The sequence below is a fragment of the Triplophysa rosa genome, linkage group LG24 (assembly GCF_024868665.1).
Source record: "Triplophysa rosa linkage group LG24, Trosa_1v2, whole genome shotgun sequence".
Lineage (NCBI taxonomy): Eukaryota > Metazoa > Chordata > Actinopteri > Cypriniformes > Nemacheilidae > Triplophysa > Triplophysa rosa.
The window spans coordinates 14,000,898-14,023,385 of NC_079913.1; the positions used below are offsets into that span (position 1 = coordinate 14,000,898).

A 22,488-nucleotide genomic window follows, 5' to 3' on the forward strand; every position below is an offset into this window, starting at 1 on the left:
TTCAGGTTCCTGGGCTCCACCATCTCTCAGGACCTGAAGTGGGAGTCCCACATAGACTCCATTGTAAAGAAGGCCCAGCAGAGGTTATACTTCCTCCGTCAATTGAGGAAGTTCAACCTACCACAGGAGCTACTGACCCAGTTCTACTCAGTGGTCATCGAATCTGTTCTGTGCACTTCAATTACTGTTTGGTATGGCTCGGCCACCAAATCAGACCTACGAAGACTACAACGGACAGTTCGTAGTGCTGAGAAAATTATTGGTGCTCCTCTGCCCACACTTCAGGACCTGTACGATTCCAGAGTGAAAAACAGGGCAAGAAAAATCATCATTGACTCCACACACCCAGCACACAAACTCTTTGATCTGCTGCCCTCTGGCCGGCGCTTTAGAGCACCAAACACCAGGACTTCCAGACACAGAAGCAGCTTCTTCCCCCAGGCAATCTCCCTCCTAAACAGATAACTGCTCCTTAAGAGCAATATTCCACTTCCACTACTCCTATAGTGTGCACTACTGTGCCTTATTATATCTACATCTTATGTATACATGTATATAACACTACCTCTACTTACTAAATTATCCATTTGCACAAGTGTACATACAATCTGTTAATATGTTTATTCTACTATATACTACCCGGTACAATGTCTCTTATATGTTATTATCCCCCATTTTCTGTAAAATAGTCTTTATTTTTATATATGCACAATTTAGAATCTTTTAGACTGTAAATCGTATTATATTGTATTGTCATTGTGTTAAATGTCTGTACTAGAAGCTTCCAACACCAAAGAAAATTCCTTGTGTGTGCAAGCACACTTGGCAATAAAGCTCTTCTGATTCTGATTCTGATTCTGATTCTGAAATATCTTTCTCTGTGTTTTTTGGGTGAAGCATCCCTTTAAGCTATTATAGGCAACACTGTTCATTTTGGTAATAAATTCCATTTACAGTCTTTGATTGTGAAAGGACAGTTTAAACATTTCTACACTGTTTTCCGTTTAGCTAAAATGATCTTTGTATAAGTACATAGAAGTGAGTAAGACACTGTAGCTGAGCGAGTCTGTTGTGTTTAACAGATGTGTGTGGTTGAAGGGTTGCAGTTCATACTGACTAATGAACTAACAATCTGCTCTGTAAGATTTTTATTCAACCTCGTTTGCATAACCGAGCCTTTGAGCTTCCCTGTATTCCTCGCCATCATGTTTTAGCACTCAGCACCTGTCCCAAGATCAGTCTTATGGAACTCCTTCACTCTACCTTCCTCTAAACTCGATCAAAATTCAGGTCTGAGATTTGCCGTGGCCTGGCCTCACATACTTTTGTTCTGTCTGAGTTATCAAAGCAGGCTCATTAGTTTCTTAGCGGGTGTTCAGCTTCATACTGTGTGTGGGGGCTCTGCACTGTTGCTCTATTAGCTAAGCTGAACCTCTCAGTCATTATGTCCAGCTAAAGATGGACCACTGCTGCCGTTCAAAAAAATAAAAAGAGAGCAAAATGTTTTTTTAAGTTTACATTCAAGTTGTTGGAGAATTTAAGTTTTGAATGAGTATTTAAATATGAATCCACACACTGACTGACATGTTAATGTCAGAGAGGTAATGATTTAAATGTCAGTTTGGAGAACGCTGAGTAAAACGTTACAGTGCACATTGGGCATGCTGACTGACCATCTGTTGCATGGTGCACACAGTAGCAAATTAATGCTGAAAAATTACAGTAATGGGATTCCCTGTCATTATGGCTGATACACAATATGGCCAAAAGTATATGGACAGCCTCTTTTATTAAACAGATTTAATTTCAATCAAATCAAATATTATTGATTTAGATTTTAAAGGAATTTAAGCCTCCGTCCAACTTTGTTGGGCTATATTCTTCTCCTCAAGCCATACCAAAAGTGTTCAGTTGGGGTCAGGTGTAACCTACAGTCCAGTTAAGTTTTTACACTAGACGGAGTTAGCCATTTCTTTATGAACTTTGCTTGCACTGGGACATTGTGTCAGGATCGGGGGGAAGAAGAACCCAAGCACAGGCAACGATGCAAGAAACACTGAACTTTAATAGTAAAACAAAAACACCCACAATGGGGAAAAACTATAACAAACATGAACTACAAACAAAAGCCCACAATGGGGGTAAAACAAGAAAACAGGATAATAAAAACTCAGACTCGACAGAACATAGACTAACTGAAACTGGACTAAACTAAAACACACTTGACATGAACTATAACTAAACAACTTACTAAGACTTGACCGGATAATCCAGAGCAAGAAATGACAAAACATCATACACGGAGTACAAGCAAAACGAATGAGCACAGGACAGAAGACACAAGGGCATTAAATAGGGAGACTAACAAAGGATAATTAACAAGGGACAGGTGTCGGGGATGAAACACTGATGGAAAGCTAAACAAGGAAACGAGAGGGGCGGGGCCAAAGACGAGACCGGAGAGAGTGCATGTTATGTCAGAACCAGCAATAACATGCTTCTCTCCACACAAAACATGAGGCTCTGCCATGATTCTGCCACAAGACCAAGAAAGACATGACATGATGAGGCAGAATCATGACACATTGCCATGTTGAAATAGAAAAGGGCCAATTCTCTGGAATATCATTGTATACTGTAACGTTAAAGGCATAGTCCACCCAAAAATGAAATTCATGTCATTCTATTCTCAAATCAAGACTTTATTTCTTCCTCAGAAACATCATTTTCCCCCTTGACTTCCATTGTATGGAGACAAAACCACGGAGACATTTCTTAAAATATTTTCTTCTGTGTTCCACAGAAGAAAGAGTCAAATACAAGTTTTGAACGAAGTTAGGGATAAATTTGAATAAATGATTTTGGGGTAAACTATTTTAATATTTAGAATTAGGTGTTGTTAATATCTAAGCAAACAGCACTACCTAATAGCTTGGCTAAGGTTACAATAGCTGTTTTGGAGGCATTAAAACATGGCGAAAGCCACACCTGCGCCCGAGGCCTAACATGGGGGACCTTTAACAACCCTAATGACTGTTAATTACATCTAATTGCACAGTTCAATCACCCTGCCAATTGCGTTTGGAAGACGCTGCATGTAGCGTTGTTACTATTTCGAGCTGTTAGTGGATAGAGAGATAGAGCACGGGTTTGTTTCGACATGCGTTGTGTGAGACGTATGGTATTGTTCTCCTCCCGCATGTTTGAATAGTCTAATGAGTGCCTTCTGTCTGTACGTCAATCTGAACACGTGTTGCGTTTCTGCATGTTTGTATGTACATGTGTGTGAAAGGCAAGTATATATTGAAAGTAATGCTTGCATGTCTAGGTGTGCAAACTTATAACTTTACATTCAATTAATATTTTTGCTTCTTTTTTTCAAATTGTATATAAAACAAAACAAAGTACTTGTTCCCTTTCTGTCGGTCTCTCGACTTTGTGTCGAACCGACAGAATGGGGTTTGTCTTGAGAACCTATCATCTTAGTATTTAGAAAAGGCCAATGAAAATTGGCGAATGAAATTTGCATGCCGGACTCTTCCCCAGATGTCTGGGTATAAGAGGGAAGCCGGCGTGCTCATTCATTCACCTTTTGTTCTTCAGAGCCTACGCATCTGATAAGCTTCTCTATGATCTTTGGTGATCAATTTGCTGCTGGAATCTTTGACGTGGTACAGCGGACGGTCCCTTCCTGCAGTGACTCTCCCCTGGGCGTCTCGGCAGTTCCGGAGGTGTTCGAGCAAATTTCCTTTTCTAAAAGAGCAAATTTCTCCAGCGTGGCTTGTCCCGCTGTTCTCATGGGTGCAACACACTCATCGAGGAGGGGGACGGACACGATGCCTGCTTCCAGTACGCTGGGGCAGACGTTGTGGATACGTCCTGCCTGCACTGCGGGCGGTGACGATTCGGACGTTGCGTCATGGGTGGCTGTGTTCCCACGGGACTCAGCCACCACCTCGTTTGCTCCCTGTTCCGTGGCGGCAGGACTACGGCCCTGCCGTCCGCTACGGCAAGCAGCGAGGGTGATATGAGGATTACTGTGAGCGATAATCCGCCAGCCACTGGCTCACGGACCGTTCACACCTCGTCTCGCTTGTCTGACTGTTCCCCAGGAGACGGTCCGCTGTCTTATTCCTCAATCACGTATTCGGACATGATGCGTGATGATGAGATGTCTCTTGCAGCATCGGGGGGTGACGTACTGCCATCCGACTCCGACGATTCCTTGGGCTCCCTCCCTCGGGGGGTTCGAGCCCAGGAAGAAGCGGACGTCGAAATGTCAGCCATGATTTCCCGGGCCGCCGTGAGTGTTGGGTTGCAGTGCCCGCACTGCCTCTCCCGGCGCTCGCGGCTGGCTACATGGCGCCTCGGGTTTGAGCGCGGCTCCACGCCCGCCCCCAGTGCCGTGTTTACCGGAAGTGCATGAGGAACTTAGTAAGACCTGGAACGCCCCCTTTCCGGCACGTTTCACGTCAAACAAAGTTCTGTCACCCTCTCTTCCCTCGAGGTTGAGACAGCTAGAGGATACGTCGATGTCCCCCAGGTGGAGTATGCCGCTGCGGTGCACTCGTGCCCGTAGGTGGCGGCCACCTGGGGGGGGGGCTCGACCTAGACTCCTGTCCAAAGCATGTGGGGTCTCGGCATCTCTGGTGTCGTGAGCTTACATTGCGGCAGACCAAGCTGCCTCCTCTCTCCACGCTATGGCTCCTGCCAGGCCAGGGCGTTGAGAGAGCTCCACGAGGGCAAGACCGACCCAGCACTTATGCAGGAACTCCGCGCTGCCACCGACCTCGCTCTACGGGCGACCAAGGTGACCACGCGGGCCCTGGGTCGGACGATGTCCACACTTGTGGTCCATGAGAAACTCCTCTGGCAGAACCATGCGCAGATGAGTAACGCCGAGAAGGTCCGCTTTCTCGACGCACCAGTCTCACAAGGGGGGGCTGGTTGGTGTTACTGTCGAGCCGCAGTTCTCGACAGTAAAGAAGCAGTCCTCCGTGCCGTGACTCGGCCGCCTCGGCCGTCAAGTCCCGTGCACCGTCTGCTTCCCACCAGCCCTGGTCCTCTTCGACGCCCTCCAGCTCTGGCGCCCCCCACTCAGGCGGCCCCCCCTGGAGGAGACAGCGAAGAGGAGACCATCGCCCATCAGCAGCCGCGGCGAAGCGGCCCTCATGGGAAGACCTCAGGGGGATCGAGGCTACCACTGGGCCCGACCCCAGCCACATCGCTGGGAAATCAGATAGGGATGGATCCTGCCCGTCTCTCCATCTGCTGGCCCCCTCTGGGGGGCTAGCGCCCACTTACTCTCAAAAGAGAGTTTCTCTCTGGGTTATCACAGCCACTCCCACCCTCTGCACGACGGTGAACGGCAAACTCGACGTTGCGTCATGGCGAAGCGCGATGGCGAGTATAAACACCAGCCCTCAGCACTCTCAGTCAGACTGTGCAGTCGCCAGGCAGGAAAAACAGCAGAGCCGATCTCCTCCCCGGGGGACCTCCCCCGGCAAGGAATCCGTACTGCTAGCCATCGAACCACCCCCCGGGGGACGATGAAAAAGATCGTACCTTTAGTCCCCCTGTCTCATTTCTGGGAGCCTGTCCGGCTAGGGAAGACGATCCGTCTCGGCTACACGATCCAGTCGCCTCACGCCCGCCAAGTTCAGGGCATCCGATATACCTCAGTCAGAGGCTAGGATGTTCCCGTACTTCGGGCCGAGGACGCCACCCTTCTGGCGAAGGGAGTGATCGAGCCCGTCTCACCAGCCGAGATGTTCAACGGGTTTTACAGCCTGTACTTCATTGTCCCCATGAAAGGCAGGGGGTTGCGCCCTATCTTGGGTTAGCGTGGCACACCGGCAGCAGGCGTATGGTCATCACGCTTTCCTGCCGACACACCCTAACCCCCTGGTCTCCCATGACCTTCTTGCGGACAGGGGTCCCCTTAGGGATGCCTCCCTGCAGGGTTGGGGTGCCGTGTGCAACGGGCACGCAGTGTCAGGGCAGTGGACGGGTCCCCGCCTGCGTTGGCATTTCAATGCCTAGAGTTGTGGTTGTGCTACTTGCATTGAGGAGGCTACTACCTCTCGTGCAGGGCAAGCACCTGCTGGTTCGGTCGGACAGCACAGCTGCTGTGGCGTATATCATTTGGCATTTGCTCACGGCAGCTAACATGACTCGCCCGGCGCCTCCTCCTCTGGAGTCAGCAGGTGATCAGTTCCCTGCGAGCCACACACATCCCAGGCATCCTGAACCAGACAGCCGATGCGCTCTCTTGTCAGTCGACGCCTCGCGGAGAGTGGCGACTCCATCCCCGCGCAGTCCGGCTCATTTGGGAGCAGTTCGGCCAGGCACAGGTGGTCCTGTTGCCTCCCCGGACTCCACCCATTGTCCGCTTTGGTACTCCCTGTCCGAGGCACCCCTCGGCATGGATACCCTTCTGCACAGCTGGCCGCGGGTCAAGCGGAAGTACGCCTTCCCCCCAGTTAGCCTCATTGCACAGGTCCTGCGCAAGGCCAGGGAAGAGGAGCATCAAGTGGTACTAGTTACGCCCCATTGGCCTATCCAGGACTTGGTTCTCGGAGCTAAGGCTCTGACAACAACTCCCCCCTGGCCGCTCCCCCTGGCGAAGATCCTGCTTCCCCAGGGGAAGGGGCACGTTACGGCATCCCAGGCAGAACCTGGTCTCCATGTCTGGACGGGACGAGGAGATCCTGACTGACCCACCCCCAGTCTGGTTGGGACGTCACTCAGGCTAGGGCCTCGGCCACTGGGCGGCTATACACCCATAGGTGGCACCTCTTCTCGTCCTGGTGCTCTTCTCGGCGAGAAGACACACGGAGTTGCTCGATCGGGAACGAGCTGTCCCTTCCTCAAGAGAGACTGGGGAGTAACCTCTCCCCCTCCACACTGGGAGTGTATGTAGCCGCTACGGCCGCTCATCATTACCCAGTTGCTGGATAGCCTCTGGGACAGCACGACCTGGTCATTAGGTTCCTAAGTGGCGCGAGAAGTGAAACCACCTTATCCGCGCTCCGTACCCTCTTGCGACCTAGGTGGTGAGCCTCAAGAGGCCCCTCCCCCTTCGAGCCTCTCGGAGTTGCCGCTCTTTCTCACTCTTGATAAAGACGGCTTTCCAGATGGCGCTCACCTCCAAGAGGGTAGGGGATCTGCAAGCACCCTCCGTGTCCACAGATTGCCTAGAACTCGGGCCCGGGATTCTCACGTTATCTTGAGACCCCGCCCCGGCTACGTGCTCAAAGTTCCCACCACTCTCAAGAGAGACCAGGTGGTGAACCTGCAGGCGCTCCCCACCGGGGAGGAAGACCCAACCTATCCGTGTTGTGTCCAGTACGTGCACTGCGCCTCTACTGGGTCGCACGCAGAGCCCAGAAGCTCTGAGCAGCTCTTTGTCTGTTTTGGAGGTCAGCACTAGGGAGGGCTGTCTCCAAACAGAGGCTGGCGCACTGGATCATGAATGCCCTCGTTATGGCATACCGATCTCAATTCGCCCCTGCCCGATGGGAGTGAGGCACACTCCTCATGGGCACTGGCTCAGGGCGCTTCTCTAGCAGACATCTGCAGAGCTGCGGGTTGGGCTATGCCCAACGACTCCGTGAGGTTCTAATACCTACGCGCGGAACTGGTGTCAGCCCGCATCCTGGCAAGGTGTAGGACCGGCAGCCGGTAGGGCGTACGCCTGCGAAAGCCCTTCCCCCTTCCTTTAGGGGGATCAGCGGCTATTACGCCTCCCCTCTTTCCCCCACTGGGTAAAGAACAGGCATTTTATCCATCACTAGCACCTTCCTCGGGGCAGGCTGGGCAGAGCAGCCCTGCCCCCTTAGGCCGGGGAACAGTCGAGTTATCTAGCTCTAGCTATTTAGCTCTAACCGGACCTAGTGCTCCAGACGTGGTAACCCCCCCTCCGTGGGCTGTTCCGTCTGATGTATCCTCATTAATGGTTCCCACCTCGGCAACCCATGACCTCCCTAGGTGGACTCCCACCTTGCGGTTAACTCTAGTCCGCACATTTTCCCATGAGTTCTCCCCTGATGGTGAGACCATGTGGTGTCTCCACTAATTCCTCCCTACGGTAGGTAGTGATCTCTGCAGCGTTTTTCCCCCGGGGGGAATAATGCTTACCCAGTGGCCCTTACGGTGCCAGGCGGCTTCTCGCCATTTAGAGAACCAGGCCTCCGCCCGTGACGGCCGTTGGCAGGGGCTTCCCAACTTTGTGGTAAAGCTCTGGGTCCCCCTCCCTCTCCACTGGATGGTCATAATTTCACGGTAGTACGTCCGACTCGCCCAGGCCAGTCAACGTCGCTCCGCTAGAGATTGTGACGCGGCTCAGTGCTGTGGCCTCTTACATAGGTACCCCATTCTGTCGGTTCGACACAACGTCGAGAGACCGACAGAAAGGGAACGTCTTGGTTACGGATGTAACCTCGGTTCCCTGATGGAGGGAACGAGACGTTGTGTCCCTCATGCCACAACACTGGCCGCCCACCCCAGCGGTCAGGGGAGGATGCTTAAGGCTCCTCAGACCAAAGGTGAATGAATGAGCACGCCGGCTTCCCTCTTATACCCGGACATCCGGGAAGGAGTCCGGCATGCAAATTTCATTCGCCAATTTTCATTGGCCTTTTCTAAATACTCAGAAGATGATAGGTTCTCAAGACAAACCCCATTCTGTCGGTTCGACACAACGTCTCGTTCCCTCCATCAGGGAACCGAGGTTACATCCGTAACCAAGACTTTTGCTTTCCATGTGAATCAGATGGTCTTTTTGGTGTTTTTTTGATCAGAGCGAGCTACCAAAACTCATTAACCAATGAGAATTTCAGATAGGAGGGCCCAGTCTTTCCAATGCATCTCAAGAAAACTTGTAACTATTTTATGAGCTGGCTAATTCTTATGATCTTATTCATACTTTTAAGTACAATCTGCTTTACGATTGAATAGTGAAAGACTCAAGTAATATTGTTTTACTTATTGGGAATTCATAAGCTATTCATTTTTATTATTCTGTATTCCCTGTGAATCACACCCACAATCTTTACATGCGAACCCCAGACATGACAAGCATGAAACTCACAGATTTATCTAAATGCTTGATCTAGTGCAAATAGGAAGTCCAATGCATGCTTTATCATGGCTTTTATCATTATTTATAAATTTCTCTGATATACAGGATTGTAAGATACTCCTTAACATATTTTTAAAAAGGTACGCCATTATCACATAAATCTATTTTAATAGTACCATTAGTTAAAATAAGTTTGAATGTTTAGTTTCGAAACAAGTCTTGGGCTTGCAAAACACTTCATAGCTGATTTTTGTGTTTAGAGCGCTTCATCAAATATTGTTAGACACAAATGATAGTGCTTTCATGAAATGACTCACTTGAGACCCCGTCTCAACGTCAATAAAATTGATGTTGCAAAAGAGCAATGCAATTTTCATCTGGTTGAGTCAAACCTTAAACAGTAAACAGTGAGCATGATTGAACATCGGCAGGAAAGTGCTACTTTTATTTACAAAATTTTCCTCATCGCAAACGTTTTTTCTCTGCATGCTTGCATTTGTATTTCTCATTCCCTCAATGGCCCCACTCCAGTTTTGTGATGCTGAAAACAGAAGTTGACTGAAGGTAATAATCTCCATTGTTGAATTCAAGTACTCTTCGTTGCTGCAAGTGGGCTCATTAAATCCATCTCACTGTCAATGCTCTCTACTTGAAAACCATTTGGTTTCTATGTAAATTTTTTGTATATCAGAACAGATAATGACGAGATATGAAAGTAGTTGTTCATGTAACAGACTATGTCCTAACCTGATACTTGACAAATATCTTTTATGAATAAGTCTTGATGAGATTACTTATCTTGGGGTTTTTTTTGGAAAAGAGAGGTGGTTTACATTGGCTGAACCTACAGTAAGTTATGGAACAGCCTGATCTGATCCATCCATCAGATCCTCTGTTAAATGCTCTCTCATTTGTAAGTCACTTTGGATAAAAGCGTGTGCTAAATGAAGAAATGTAAATAATTTAAAATGTACTTTCTTAATTTGGCATTTAAGTCATTGATCCTGAAATTGTTTTTATTTAGTTTCTGAACTTGTTTTTTTGTTATTTAAGGTTATTTTAATTTACAAAAAATAAACTTTGAAAACGTTTCTGTTTATTGAAATCAAATAAATATTGGCCTAAAAAAACTAAACCAAACAATGTAAATGTTGCCTTAGAAAGGCACTTTAATATAAAATAAATTAAATAATGATTTTACTTTATTTTAAATAATTGAATTTATTATTACAAAATAAAAATAAATTAATCTTATATAGTGATAGCTCCGTCGAGTTTGTCTCGACAAATTTGGGCCAACAAGATGCAAGAGCTGCAGAATTTGCTCCCGTGGCAGGCTAAATTTGTGTAGAATTTTCTCTTCTGACATGGTAGCCAGGGGACTAAAATGTTCTCTAATGAAATTGTGCAAATACACTAACTGGCGCCGTCTTTGATTTAAGACAACTATTCGCTGTCTCGCTGCCATAGTTTGACCAAACTCCCCATAACATTCATTCCCTTTATATAGACTACGCCTTTCCTGTCAAGTGGTTTGCCAGCTGATGTGCCTTGGGATAATAGGCTGTAATTAAAAACGTTAACAACCATCAGTGTATGACAATTTTATTCATGAAAACACTTCAATAGCCTACACTGAGTGTATTAACACTAGAACTACCAAAGCGGTCATTTTGACCGTTTTTCAAATTTGCAATATAACAAATTTGTTGAAATAAAACCCATATAACTACACTATACCCTGACTTTTCTTAAATACTGTATATGTTTTATTCTAACATTGTTGCTTCATTAAAATTACAAAACACATAAGAGTTCTGAGTATTTCTACCTTGAACTGCCATGGCGGTCAAATTGACCGCATGCATTACAGACACTGTATCATTTCAGCACTCTTTCTTGCCATTGAAGATTTTCGCCACTGTTGCCTAGCAACTTATTATCTGGCATTTTGTTATTGCTAAGCCAAAACGTAGCTTACCCTCAAAATGTCAGCAAAAAAGAAATGCAGCTTTCTAAATCAGTTTGTTTTCCCACAGGTTAGTGAATATTCTTTGTAACTGTTTTTGATCTTGCTAATTTTGTCATATGTCCATACATGTCTATGAAGGTTACTATGCAATTACATGCATATTGTTAATATTTATTACTTATTATATTCTAAAATTTGTTTTTATTTTACATCATTTTATCTAAAATCTGTAATTAGCAATAAAGTAATTAGTCTACCCAATAAGTTTTGTGGTTGACTATGAAATAATACATTTTTTAATTCGTAAGAATTTCAATTTCGTGTCCTGATGTTTATTATTAACTAGAACACATACATTTATTCATACATTTTGATTCCAGTGGTGGGTGCGATTCGTGTGATCCAATTATAGCTCCTGAGCATTGTAAAATCCAAAAGTCAAAATATATTGAAAAAGGATAGATGTTATCATTTCTAAAATTCACAACATGTTTTTATATAACAAAATATACTGCATCAATCCATATTTGTTGCGGTTTAGACTTTCACCGCAGTGAAAATGTTGTTTTTGAAAGAACTTTGCTCTTCCGCCTGCCAGTGTCCTAAAACAGAACACCAGACACAAAGCGACGCACACACCTTCGGGTGTGGTCTCGTAGTTTTTGTAAAATTATAAACAAAAATGAAACGCATAAATTAATTATTTTATTTTAAACGATCGTATTATGTACGCCCATCAGAGTTCGCTTAGCACTTTGGGATGTGGTTGAGGATTTTGACTTTTTTTAGTAATCTTATTATAAGATATGACAACAGACATTCAAAGCTTCATTCTAAAATCTCAATAGAAGCTTTGAATGTAAATATTGCATCCAAAAATGACGTTCAGTACAGTCTATTATGAGCGGTCAAAATGACCGCTTCGGCCATTCTCGTAGTGATCGATTTCCGGGAGTTCTAGTGTTAAACCCGAGTATTTTATTTGTAAAATTAAAACTAAGTTAAAGTAAAAATGTAAATTTAATACTAAATAGAATTTTATATTAAATTATTATATTAAATTTTATATGAGAAATTAAACTGCGATGTAGAAAAGCTTTTTGCATAGCGGTATGAACCATCAAAGGCGATAAGGTATAGCTAAGAGCGGTCCAGACCAACCTTACGAAAGTATGACTTATAGAAGGTATACTTAACTAAGAAGGTTTCAGGAAACACGTATTAACGATAAGGTACAGCTTAAGGTATAACTTAAGAATGACGTAGCATTAAGAAGGTTTCGGGAAACATAGCCCAGTTTTTGTTGTGTTTATTCATACTGTACAAATAAATAAATGAAGCGAAAAATTTTTTTGTTTTGTTTATCCATATCTATGCCATTAGGTCACATATCGTGATGGAAAAAATGACTAGACCAACATGTTAATGTGTGGTCTTGTCCAAGCCATGGCCATGACAGCCAGCAAAATTTTGTAACATTTGACGTGTTACATAGTTAGTAGAAAGCGGAGAATCAAAATGACCACAGGCAAATAATGACCATTTGCAGAAATGCAATAACTATCATATCTGTTCCTTTGTTAGAATATGAATTAAGGTCAATTCCTTAGTGCACTGAAAAAACACCACGAATAAAGAAGCGGCACGCTACGGTTTGCTTTTAATGATACTTGTTATTTCATGCAGGTCTCTGTCGACAGCGGTGAGATATTTGCGTACGCACGGACAGAAGAACCAGACATTTCTCTGCTGTGTCTCCAGTACTTAATTACCTCCAAATGCTGATTGCGAATGCATGCATCTTGATTAGGACTTACAGGAGGGACTGAATGCAAAAAAACAAGGTGGTGAAATGAGAAGACAACATTTGAGTGTGTTTGCGTGTTCGTGCGCGTTTGAATGATTCAGGAAAGTCTGTTCGAGGCATCCTGGATTCTCTTGGACAAGGTTCAAAAAACTTAATATTAGAACAATGTTGTTTGTCACACAGTTCATTGCATATCCCTGTTGCTAAGAGACTAAAACGATGAAGAAGAACCCCTGTGAAGCGCTCAAATATTTACTGTATAGGAGCAAGGAATTGGTCATTATACAGTATATTTAAGATAAAAATACATTACTGTAACTTAATTTCAAGATAAAATACATTACTGTAGCTGAACTTCAGACTTTCCCCATACAGATTTGGAGTTGAAATATGTGATGTTCTCAGCTCGTAAATCGTTTTGTTCTACCTTACCAATTTCAATGTTAGACGTTTCATAAGATGAAATTTGAAATCGTCCAAATGATTCAACTCGAATATGCATAAACCTATGATATGACGTCTTATATTGGACATCTCCGCTGGGTTCCTTGCCTCAGTCGCACAGGTTGGGGTTGACATGGAGACGATGGGGTTTCTCACACTTCACATTTTCCTCCCATTTTATGGGTCAGATTATGCATGCTGGAACGGTTTTGTAGTTTAATACAACAAAAAGAAGCGGTTGTGCCTGCCAGCTGTCTTATAATGTACAAAGTGCACGGTGTAATTGATGCACCACACTAGAGGGATTTGGATTGGAATTTAATGGTTACCCTACAACTGGCCTACAACTAACAACCTAACCCAAAACTTATATTGTAGTAAGTACATGTTATTAATAAATATTAACTTTACTTAATATGTAAATCATTATAATTATAGTATTTTTTCATTAATGTTAATAATATTCAAATTAATTAATATTTCATTCTAATTTTGTGTAATTACACAGTAACAAGAAAACCTTAAAATAAAGAGTAAATAAATATGAATGTAAAGCATACACTCTTAAAATAAAGGTGCTTTAAAGGTTCTTCACAGCGATGCCATAGAATAATTATTTTTGGTTCCACAAAGAACCATTCAGTCAAAGGGTCATTCAAAGAACCATCTCTTTCTTACTTTTTTGTAATCTAAAGAACCGTTTTTCGCCACAAAAAAATAATAAATATAACAAAATATAAGTTAATTATAACATTCTTCAGATGTTAAAGGTTCTTCTATGGCATTAAAGAACCTTTTGAAGCACCTTTTTTAAGAGCGTAGACCACCATGTGCACAACACACAAGTTATGATAAACAATCTTCATTTAAAAAACAGATTTTCTATGGTGCTTGTCTGTACCAAATATTTTTTGTGGTTGAGATTGAGTGCAATGGCCAGGGTTTTGGGTGGTTCTCTGTACAGTATATGGCTGTTGATGAGTTCTGGATGGCTGCGAATAGACAGCATAGTGACTTTGCATTTGCATTAAGGTTCTATAAACTGTCTCCTGTTTTTGTCTCCACAATGACAGAATGTAATATAACTATATATTTATAGAAGTTGTTTGCGCAATGTTAAGCATCCTAATCTCTCCAGAATCAGATTGGAGAAGATACATTTTATAATGACGATATAAGGGCAATATTAAATGACCTCCTTTCTTAATTAAAAATGTGAGAAAAATGCTTCTGTGAGATTTTTAATCAGTCCAAAAATATTACGTGGGAAGATTTATCAGGACAGACGCACCTAATAATTTGTCAAACTAAGTCTTTATGTCACTGTATTAATAGATTCGTAACATTTCAGAGTAGGATAATGATTTAATACTCACTTATTTAAGTTACTACATATGTTTATTTATTTAGTTCATTATTTTCTACATTTATAGCTTTATAAGATTACATACATTGAAGGGAGGACAGGAAATCCTGTGGGGTGAGAGAGAGGGGAGCAGGAAAGAACCAATTGCTGGGACTCGAACTCTGGTCACCTAAAACGTAACATAACAACATGCAGCCCATTTGGCTATTGACCATATCATCTTTATGGAAAATTGGACTTCATATCTAATATTAGGACACACATGGAGAAATGTGTTGTGCTTTTTTCATTTGTTTAAGTTATTTTAATGAACATGGTTAACACTAACTGGCACTTTGTTAAAAAGTAATTGCCCCACGGTTGAATTAACCCAATAAAAGTTATTCAGTCAGGAGATTGAACATTGCCTAGCTTGATTACAGACCATGCTCAATGTAAATACCAATTTTAGTTTGATAGTTATTCTGAAAGATTTAACAGGATTATGTCAACATTAGGGGTGGAGCCGAACCCGAATACGGTATTCGGAAAGGCACAAATAGCGTGTTTTTTACGAATACTTATTTCGAACAAATACTTAAAAAAATATTTGTATTCGGGAACAAGAACAACTTTATATCAAAAAGCTGCGTTTTCTCACGAGACCGCAGTGCATGCCGCATGAGTGAGTGAGTGACATTCAGGAGTCGGGGGGGAGGGGGGTAAAAGAGGTGACTGACACAGGCTGCTCCACACAGCAACAGAGAAGGCTCGGCTGAGCGAAAAAAGACTTCACTGCGTGCATCACTATTTTTGTTGAATAGATGTTTGTACCTTAACTGGGTTCCGGAGGCAGTTTATAACTTTCGGGAAGCGGAGTTTGATCGGGAGAGTATTCCATTACGCTGCATTATTGACGTCTGCAGTCGGGTGCTCTCATGTTCGCTCTGTTTACGTACACTATAACGTAAATTAGAAGTGTAACACAAAAAAACTGGATTCTTACGCCTATTTTGAATTTTACTCGAATACAAATACAAATACTTCCCCCCCTCAACAAATACAAATACAGATACAAATACCGGCTGCTTTGCACACCCTTAGTCAACATTTATCAGAATATAATTTTGATGATATCTGAATATATTGGCAGTTTAAATATGGCTTATTAAAATGTTATTAAATAAGCAGTTAAAGGTCCCCATTTTTCTAATATTAGATTTAAAATATTAGATTTAAAAACAGTAAGTAGATAGTAGAAGTAGTGTAAATAGTCAATAGTTACATAAATCAGATTACAGCTGTAGTCATACGAATGAATTAAAGGTGTCATTTGGAGACTCAGAGAGGCACAGTGAGCCATTTGGGGCATGATGGTTAGATACTGTTGTTGTGTATCACTTTACTTAAAGGAATTGCTCACATGAAAAATTGTCATTATAGCCCCCATTTCATTTTAGACCCATATGACTCGTTCTGCTGTGGAACATAAAAGGTGAAGAACAATCCTGGCTTCTCTTTTTCATAAAAGGAAAACGAATAGGGATTTAGGCACACCAGTAAACAAGTCATATTGAATACACAGCAAAAATCAATTTTTAATAAGAATATTATTGTCATGGCTCTGCTTCATTTAGTCATGTTTTTCTTGGTCCTGTAGCAGAGTCATGGCAAAGTCTTTGGTTAGGTGTGGAGAGAAACATATTATTGTTCTTTTGACAATAATATGCGTTCTCTCCAGTGTCTTGTCATTGACCCCATTCCTCTCGTTTCCTTGTTATCTTTCCCTAAGTGTTTGATTACCCACACCTGCCCTGTGTCGTTATCCCTCGTTTGTCTCTCTCTATAAATACCCTCTTGTTTCTTTGTCTTGTGTTCGTGGATTACGTGTGTATGCTGGTGTTCTGTTTGCGTTCACAGTCGTGTGCCTTTTTTACCATGTTTGCTATGTTGCCTGTGGTCCCCGTAAGTGTTTATACGTAGTGTCTCGTTTTTGATTTAGTTCAGTTTTTGCCCTCTTATGGGAAGTGTTTTGTTTTGATTTCTTGGTCTGTTTCCGTGTCCTAGTTATTGTTCTGTTTTGCACCCCATCGTGGGTTTTTGTTTAGTCTTTTGTATTTATTATTAAAGTCTTGTTTTGTTAACTCCGTCACTGCCTGCCTGCGCTTGGGTTCTTCCACCCCCACGATCGTGACAATTATTAGCTGCTATATAGTCTATGTCCCGTGTGGGGTTAGACAATCTCAGTATACATTATCAACCCTGTACTAGTAATGTACCCAAGCAATGCTCACTTTGCTACATGACATTAGATCAGTTTTACCCAGAGCACAATGGCACAGACCCAGACCAATTACACTCACTTATACTGTGTATACACATGAGGGAGCGCTCATAACCTTTAATCAAGACTCCATCCACCGAGTCAATTCATTATATAATTAACAGCAGAAAAATCCTTATAAAAGGATATATAAAAACACGCTATGTGGAAACACCTACCTCTGTGTCTCAGAGAACATTTTAGATTTAACCCCCATGGACCCACCTGCGACCAAATGGTCGCTTTTTGCAACTATTTTTCCTGCCGCTGCNAAAGATTTAACAGGATTATGTCAACATTAGGGGTGGAGCCGAACCCGAATACGGTATTCGGAAAGGCACAAATAGCGTGTTTTTTACGAATACTTATTTCGAACAAATACTTAAAAAAATATTTGTATTCGGGAACAAGAACAACTTTATATCAAAAAGCTGCGTTTTCTCACGAGACCGCAGTGCATGCCGCATGAGTGAGTGAGTGACATTCAGGAGTCGGGGGGGTGGGGGGTAAAAGAGGTGACTGACACAGGCTGCTCCACACAGCAACAGAGAAGGCTCGGCTGAGCGAAAAAAGACTTCACTGCGTGCATCACTATTTTTGTTGAATAGATGTTTGTACCTTAACTGGGTTCCGGAGGCAGTTTATAACTTTCGGGAAGCGGAGTTTGATCGGGAGAGTATTCCGTTACGCTGCATTATTGACGTCTGCAGTCGGGTGCTCTCATGTTCGCTCTGTTTACGTACACTATAACGTAAATTAGAAGTGTAACACAAAAAAACTGGATTCTTACGCCTATTTTGAATTTTACTCGAATACAAATACAAATACTTCCCCCCCTCAACAAATACAAATACAGATACAAATACCGGCTGCTTTGCACACCCTTAGTCAACATTTATCAGAATATAATTTTGATGATATCTGAATATATTGGCAGTTTAAATATGGCTTATTAAAATGTTATTAAATAAGCAGTTAAAGGTCCCCATTTTTCTAATATTAGATTTAAAATATTAGATTTAAAAACAGTAAGTAGATAGTAGAAGTAGTGTAAATAGTCAATAGTTACATAAATCAGATTACAGCTGTAGTCATACGAATGAATTAAAGGTGTCATTTGGAGACTCAGAGAGGCACAGTGAGCCATTTGGGGCATGATGGTTAGATACTGTTGTTGTGTATCACTTTACTTAAAGGAATTGCTCACATGAAAAATTGTCATTATAGCCCCCATTTCATTTTAGACCCATATGACTCGTTCTGCTGTGGAACATAAAAGGTGAAGAACAATCCTGGCTTCTCTTTTTCATAAAAGGAAAACGAATAGGGATTTAGGCACACCAGTAAACAAGTCATATTGAATACACAGCAAAAATCAATTTTTAATAAGAATATTATTGTCATGGCTCTGCTTCATTTAGTCATGTTTTTCTTGGTCCTGTAGCAGAGTCATGGCAAAGTCTTTGGTTAGGTGTGGAGAGAAACATATTATTGTTCTTTTGACAATAATATGCGTTCTCTCCAGTGTCTTGTCATTGACCCCATTCCTCTCGTTTCCTTGTTATCTTTCCCTAAGTGTTTGATTACCCACACCTGCCCTGTGTCGTTATCCCTCGTTTGTCTCTCTCTATAAATACCCTCTTGTTTCTTTGTCTTGTGTTTCTTTGTCTTTGTTTTGTCTTTGATTACGTGTGTATGCTGGTGTTCTGTTTGCGTTCACAGTCGTGTGCCTTTTTTACCATGTTTGCTGTGTTGCCTGTGGTCCCCGTAAGTGTTTATACGTAGTGTCTCGTTTTTGATTTAGTTCAGTTTTTGCCCTCTTATGGGAAGTGTTTTGTTTTGATTTCTTGGTCTGTTTCCGTGTCCTAGTTATTGTTCTGTTTTGCACCCCATCGTGGGTTTTTGTTTAGTCTTTTGTATTTATTATTAAAGTCTTGTTTTGTTAACTCCGTCACTGCCTGCCTGCGCTTGAGTTCTTCCACCCCCACGATCGTGACAATTATTAGCTGCTATATAGTCTATGTCCCGTGTGGGGTTAGACAATCTCAGTATACATTATCAACCCTGTACTAGTAATGTACCCAAGCAATGCTCACTTTGCTACATGACATTAGATCAGTTTTACCCAGAGCACAATGGCACAGACCCAGACCAATTACACTCACTTATACTGTGTATACACATGAGGGAGCGCTCATAACCTTTAATCAAGACTCCATCCACCGAGTCAATTCATTATATAATTAACAGCAGAAAAATCCTTATAAAAGGATATATAAAAACACGCTATGTGGAAACACCTACCTCTGTGTCTCAGAGAACATTTTAGATTTAACCCCCATGGACCCACCTGCGACCAAATGGTCGCTTTTTGCAACTATTTTTCCTGCCGCTGCAACCAGTTTTTCTTAATGGTCGCAACCAGTGCGATTGCCAAACTGATCATCAATATAGATATATCATTTTTGCGAGTTAAAAATTAAATGCGCAGAAATTATATATTACGCAAGCGGCGCATCCAGTCACTCCCTTTTGTCTCCGAATTTAATGCTATTGATGATGAAGCAGAAGGACCGAAAGAGTGGAGCTAAAATAAATATATTTTGACTGCAGAATACAAGAATTCCCATGGCTAAGGTACAAAACTTGTGTTGCGTGTATTGTATGCAGTGTGAAGCTAATGCAGAAAACGTGTTTAAACATGCTCCCAGAGAGTCAGAGCGCAAACTACTAAACTGAGTTCTCTTTCACGTCTTCTTACTCTGAAATGGACCGTATACACAAAATTACATCAACATTCCCATATTAGCAAGGATCCATGTAAAAGTACTTCGTTTCATGAACCGAAACAAAACGCATGTGTCACAGTATTAGATCCGTATACTCGCTGTTAAAGGGGCAGCAGCATAATAAAGATATCTGTTTATAGTGTTCATCTAACAACAAAGGACGGGTCCAAAACATTCACTGATATTAAAGGAATTGTGTTTTCCTTATATGTGTTGTTAAGATAAAGAAATAAGTAGCATACAATACTTTAGTTGTTAAAGATGTGCTTTAAATACACTTTACACTGTATACAATGTATAATGAATAAGCAATAAAATCAATAATCATTACATCATAAACATGGACGTAGTTTTAATGTTTCCATTTTCTTGCCTCACCCCACGACTCGCTTGGCGCTACCAAATTAAGGGCTGGTTCCACCAGGTGCTATAACTTGTATAAATTCTCTAAAATTCTCTCTGAAATGTTAGTCTAGAGCCCTGGGGTCCAATATTGCATAATCAAATCTAAATTGTGGAGCACAAAACTAGACATACAGGCATCTTATGAGAGCTTAGAACCTTTATTGCAGTCCTATCAATTTTGCTTTTGTATTACATAAAATAACATTATACGGTCTGAATTTGTCTTCCCAAAACCATAAATCATATAACTAATATGCAATTTTTTAATTATGTAATACAAAATAAAAAAAAAACATAAATGAGTTATATCAAATGAAAGCTCTCATTCTCAAGAATATCACTCTATATTTTACCGTTCGAACACTTTAGAGTAATATAACATGGAATAATTGTTAAATTATTGTTGATTGTTACAATTTAGAGTGTTTTCTGTAAAATTATATCTTTTTTATCAATTTACTCCAACGTAAGTGGGGCACTCTTTAAATTCAAAAATTAAAAACAAATACAAAAGCAAAATATGCTCCAGAGCTAAAGCTGGTCAAAGTATATTTTATAACTGAGGAATGATGTACATCCAGCTCAAAGAGGAGGGGTCTTGCATCACACTGAAGGGGTGAGGGATGTTTATTTTGGCATGAAAATAGTTTTAAAAAATACGGAGAGCTGTGTAATAAAGCAGTTTTTTACCACTGTCTATTTTACATATCTCTGCTGTTCTTCTGAAACCTCATATCTCCATATTTCGTGATTTTTATTTTTTTGCCATAAATCATCATTATTAGTCACCCTTTATGGTTGTCCCTGGGTTTTGCAAATATCTAACTAATAAAAAGTATTAAAAAGTGTCACGTTTTACAACAGACTATTTAATCATTTAAAAAGTGTTTTTCCCGTTTCCTGAAAAACAGCAAATTCGGACATCGAGGTTTAGGAAGGACAGCAACGATGTATAAGAACGAGTTACAGCTAACTCTTTAATCACAAGTGTATTCGTGTATTAACTATTGCTTTAATTACAAAAATAAATCAAATATATAATTAGCTGTATATAAATAGCTTTCATTTGTTTTTCTTATATTTAAAAAATGCACTGTTGTAAGTAAATAAATGTTAATTTAAACATAATTAAAGCTAAACAATTTTACTGTGTGTTTGTTAATGAGGTTGCAAGGTGTACTGTCAAAGACAAATGCACACTCCGGCAGTCTTATAAAGCTAGTTCTGCACAATTGCACTGTTCTGACCTGAATACCAATTTTTCTCAAACGCAGGGGGATTCCCGGGAAGAAATGTGGGACGATTATTGTGAAGGCAGAGGAGCTTAACAACTGCAGGGTAAGACCTAATATTGATTGTTTGAAATTGGGTCTTGCTTGTAGTGTGAAGGCTGTTTCAAACAGCAGCAAACAACATAATGCTGCCTTCGTCGAGACCTCGCTTTGGCGGTAATCTGAGGCGGCATGCATCTCGCTTACATGCAATCCCAGAATGCACTTTGGTGAGCACAGGGGAAAAAATCATTGAAGATGGTAGGCAGCGTAATTTTTTTTACATAAATATACTTGTTTTCATTTACCATCATTCTGTGTTCGAATCCATTACATAGACTTCTTATTTTAATTCTTAAATTAAGATTTGGCAAGTTCTAAATGAGACCCTAACTAAAATCGTCATAGTTACTACACAGTTAAGATTCTGTGAAAACAGCAGGATAGTGGCCTGTTTTGGAACAAATCTTATGCAATTTCCCTTTTTACAGTAGCACTCCTGGTACTGTATGGTTTATGTCAGGGGCTAGTCAACTCCGGTTCTTCAAGGCCACCATCCTGCAGAATTTTGTTTCTACTATTACACAAACACACCTGGCTGTTAAGCAGTGTTGGGTAAGTTACTCTGAAAAAGTAATTAATTACAAGTTACTAATTACATACTCAATAGTGTAATTAGATTACTGTGCAAATTACTCTCTGCAAAAAGTATTTAATTACTCATTTCTTTCTATATCCTACGTCAACCTTGATTAGAATTGATTCAAGGACAGACATTAAATGGCTTATTTTATTCATTCATTCAAATAAATAACTACATAAATTATTCTTATTAACTGACGGATACATTAAAGCATACATTTTAAAGTTAGACTTATAATTTCGATGTCTTTCCACTATTGAATATATTACACAGTATTTAGTTGAATTAAATCAGAAGTAACTGTAATTAAATTACAGAAAAAATGAGTAATCCCATACTTTACTTTTTCAAAGGAAAAGTAATTAAATTACAGTAACTAATTACTTAGTAACTAGTTACACCCAACA

At 41.4% G+C, this 22,488-nt stretch overlaps 1 protein-coding gene across 1 annotated transcript in view; it reads left to right on the forward strand.

The window, feature by feature from the left end:
• Window positions 1–22,488, forward strand: part of LOC130547499 (copine-8) — a 146,820-nt gene that overhangs the window by 58,320 nt on the left and 66,012 nt on the right. Inside the window, exon 6 of the mRNA XM_057323463.1 lies at window positions 21,442–21,505. Coding sequence (XP_057179446.1) covers window positions 21,442–21,505 — 64 coding nt within the window. The remainder of the gene's footprint in view (window positions 1–21,441; window positions 21,506–22,488) is intronic.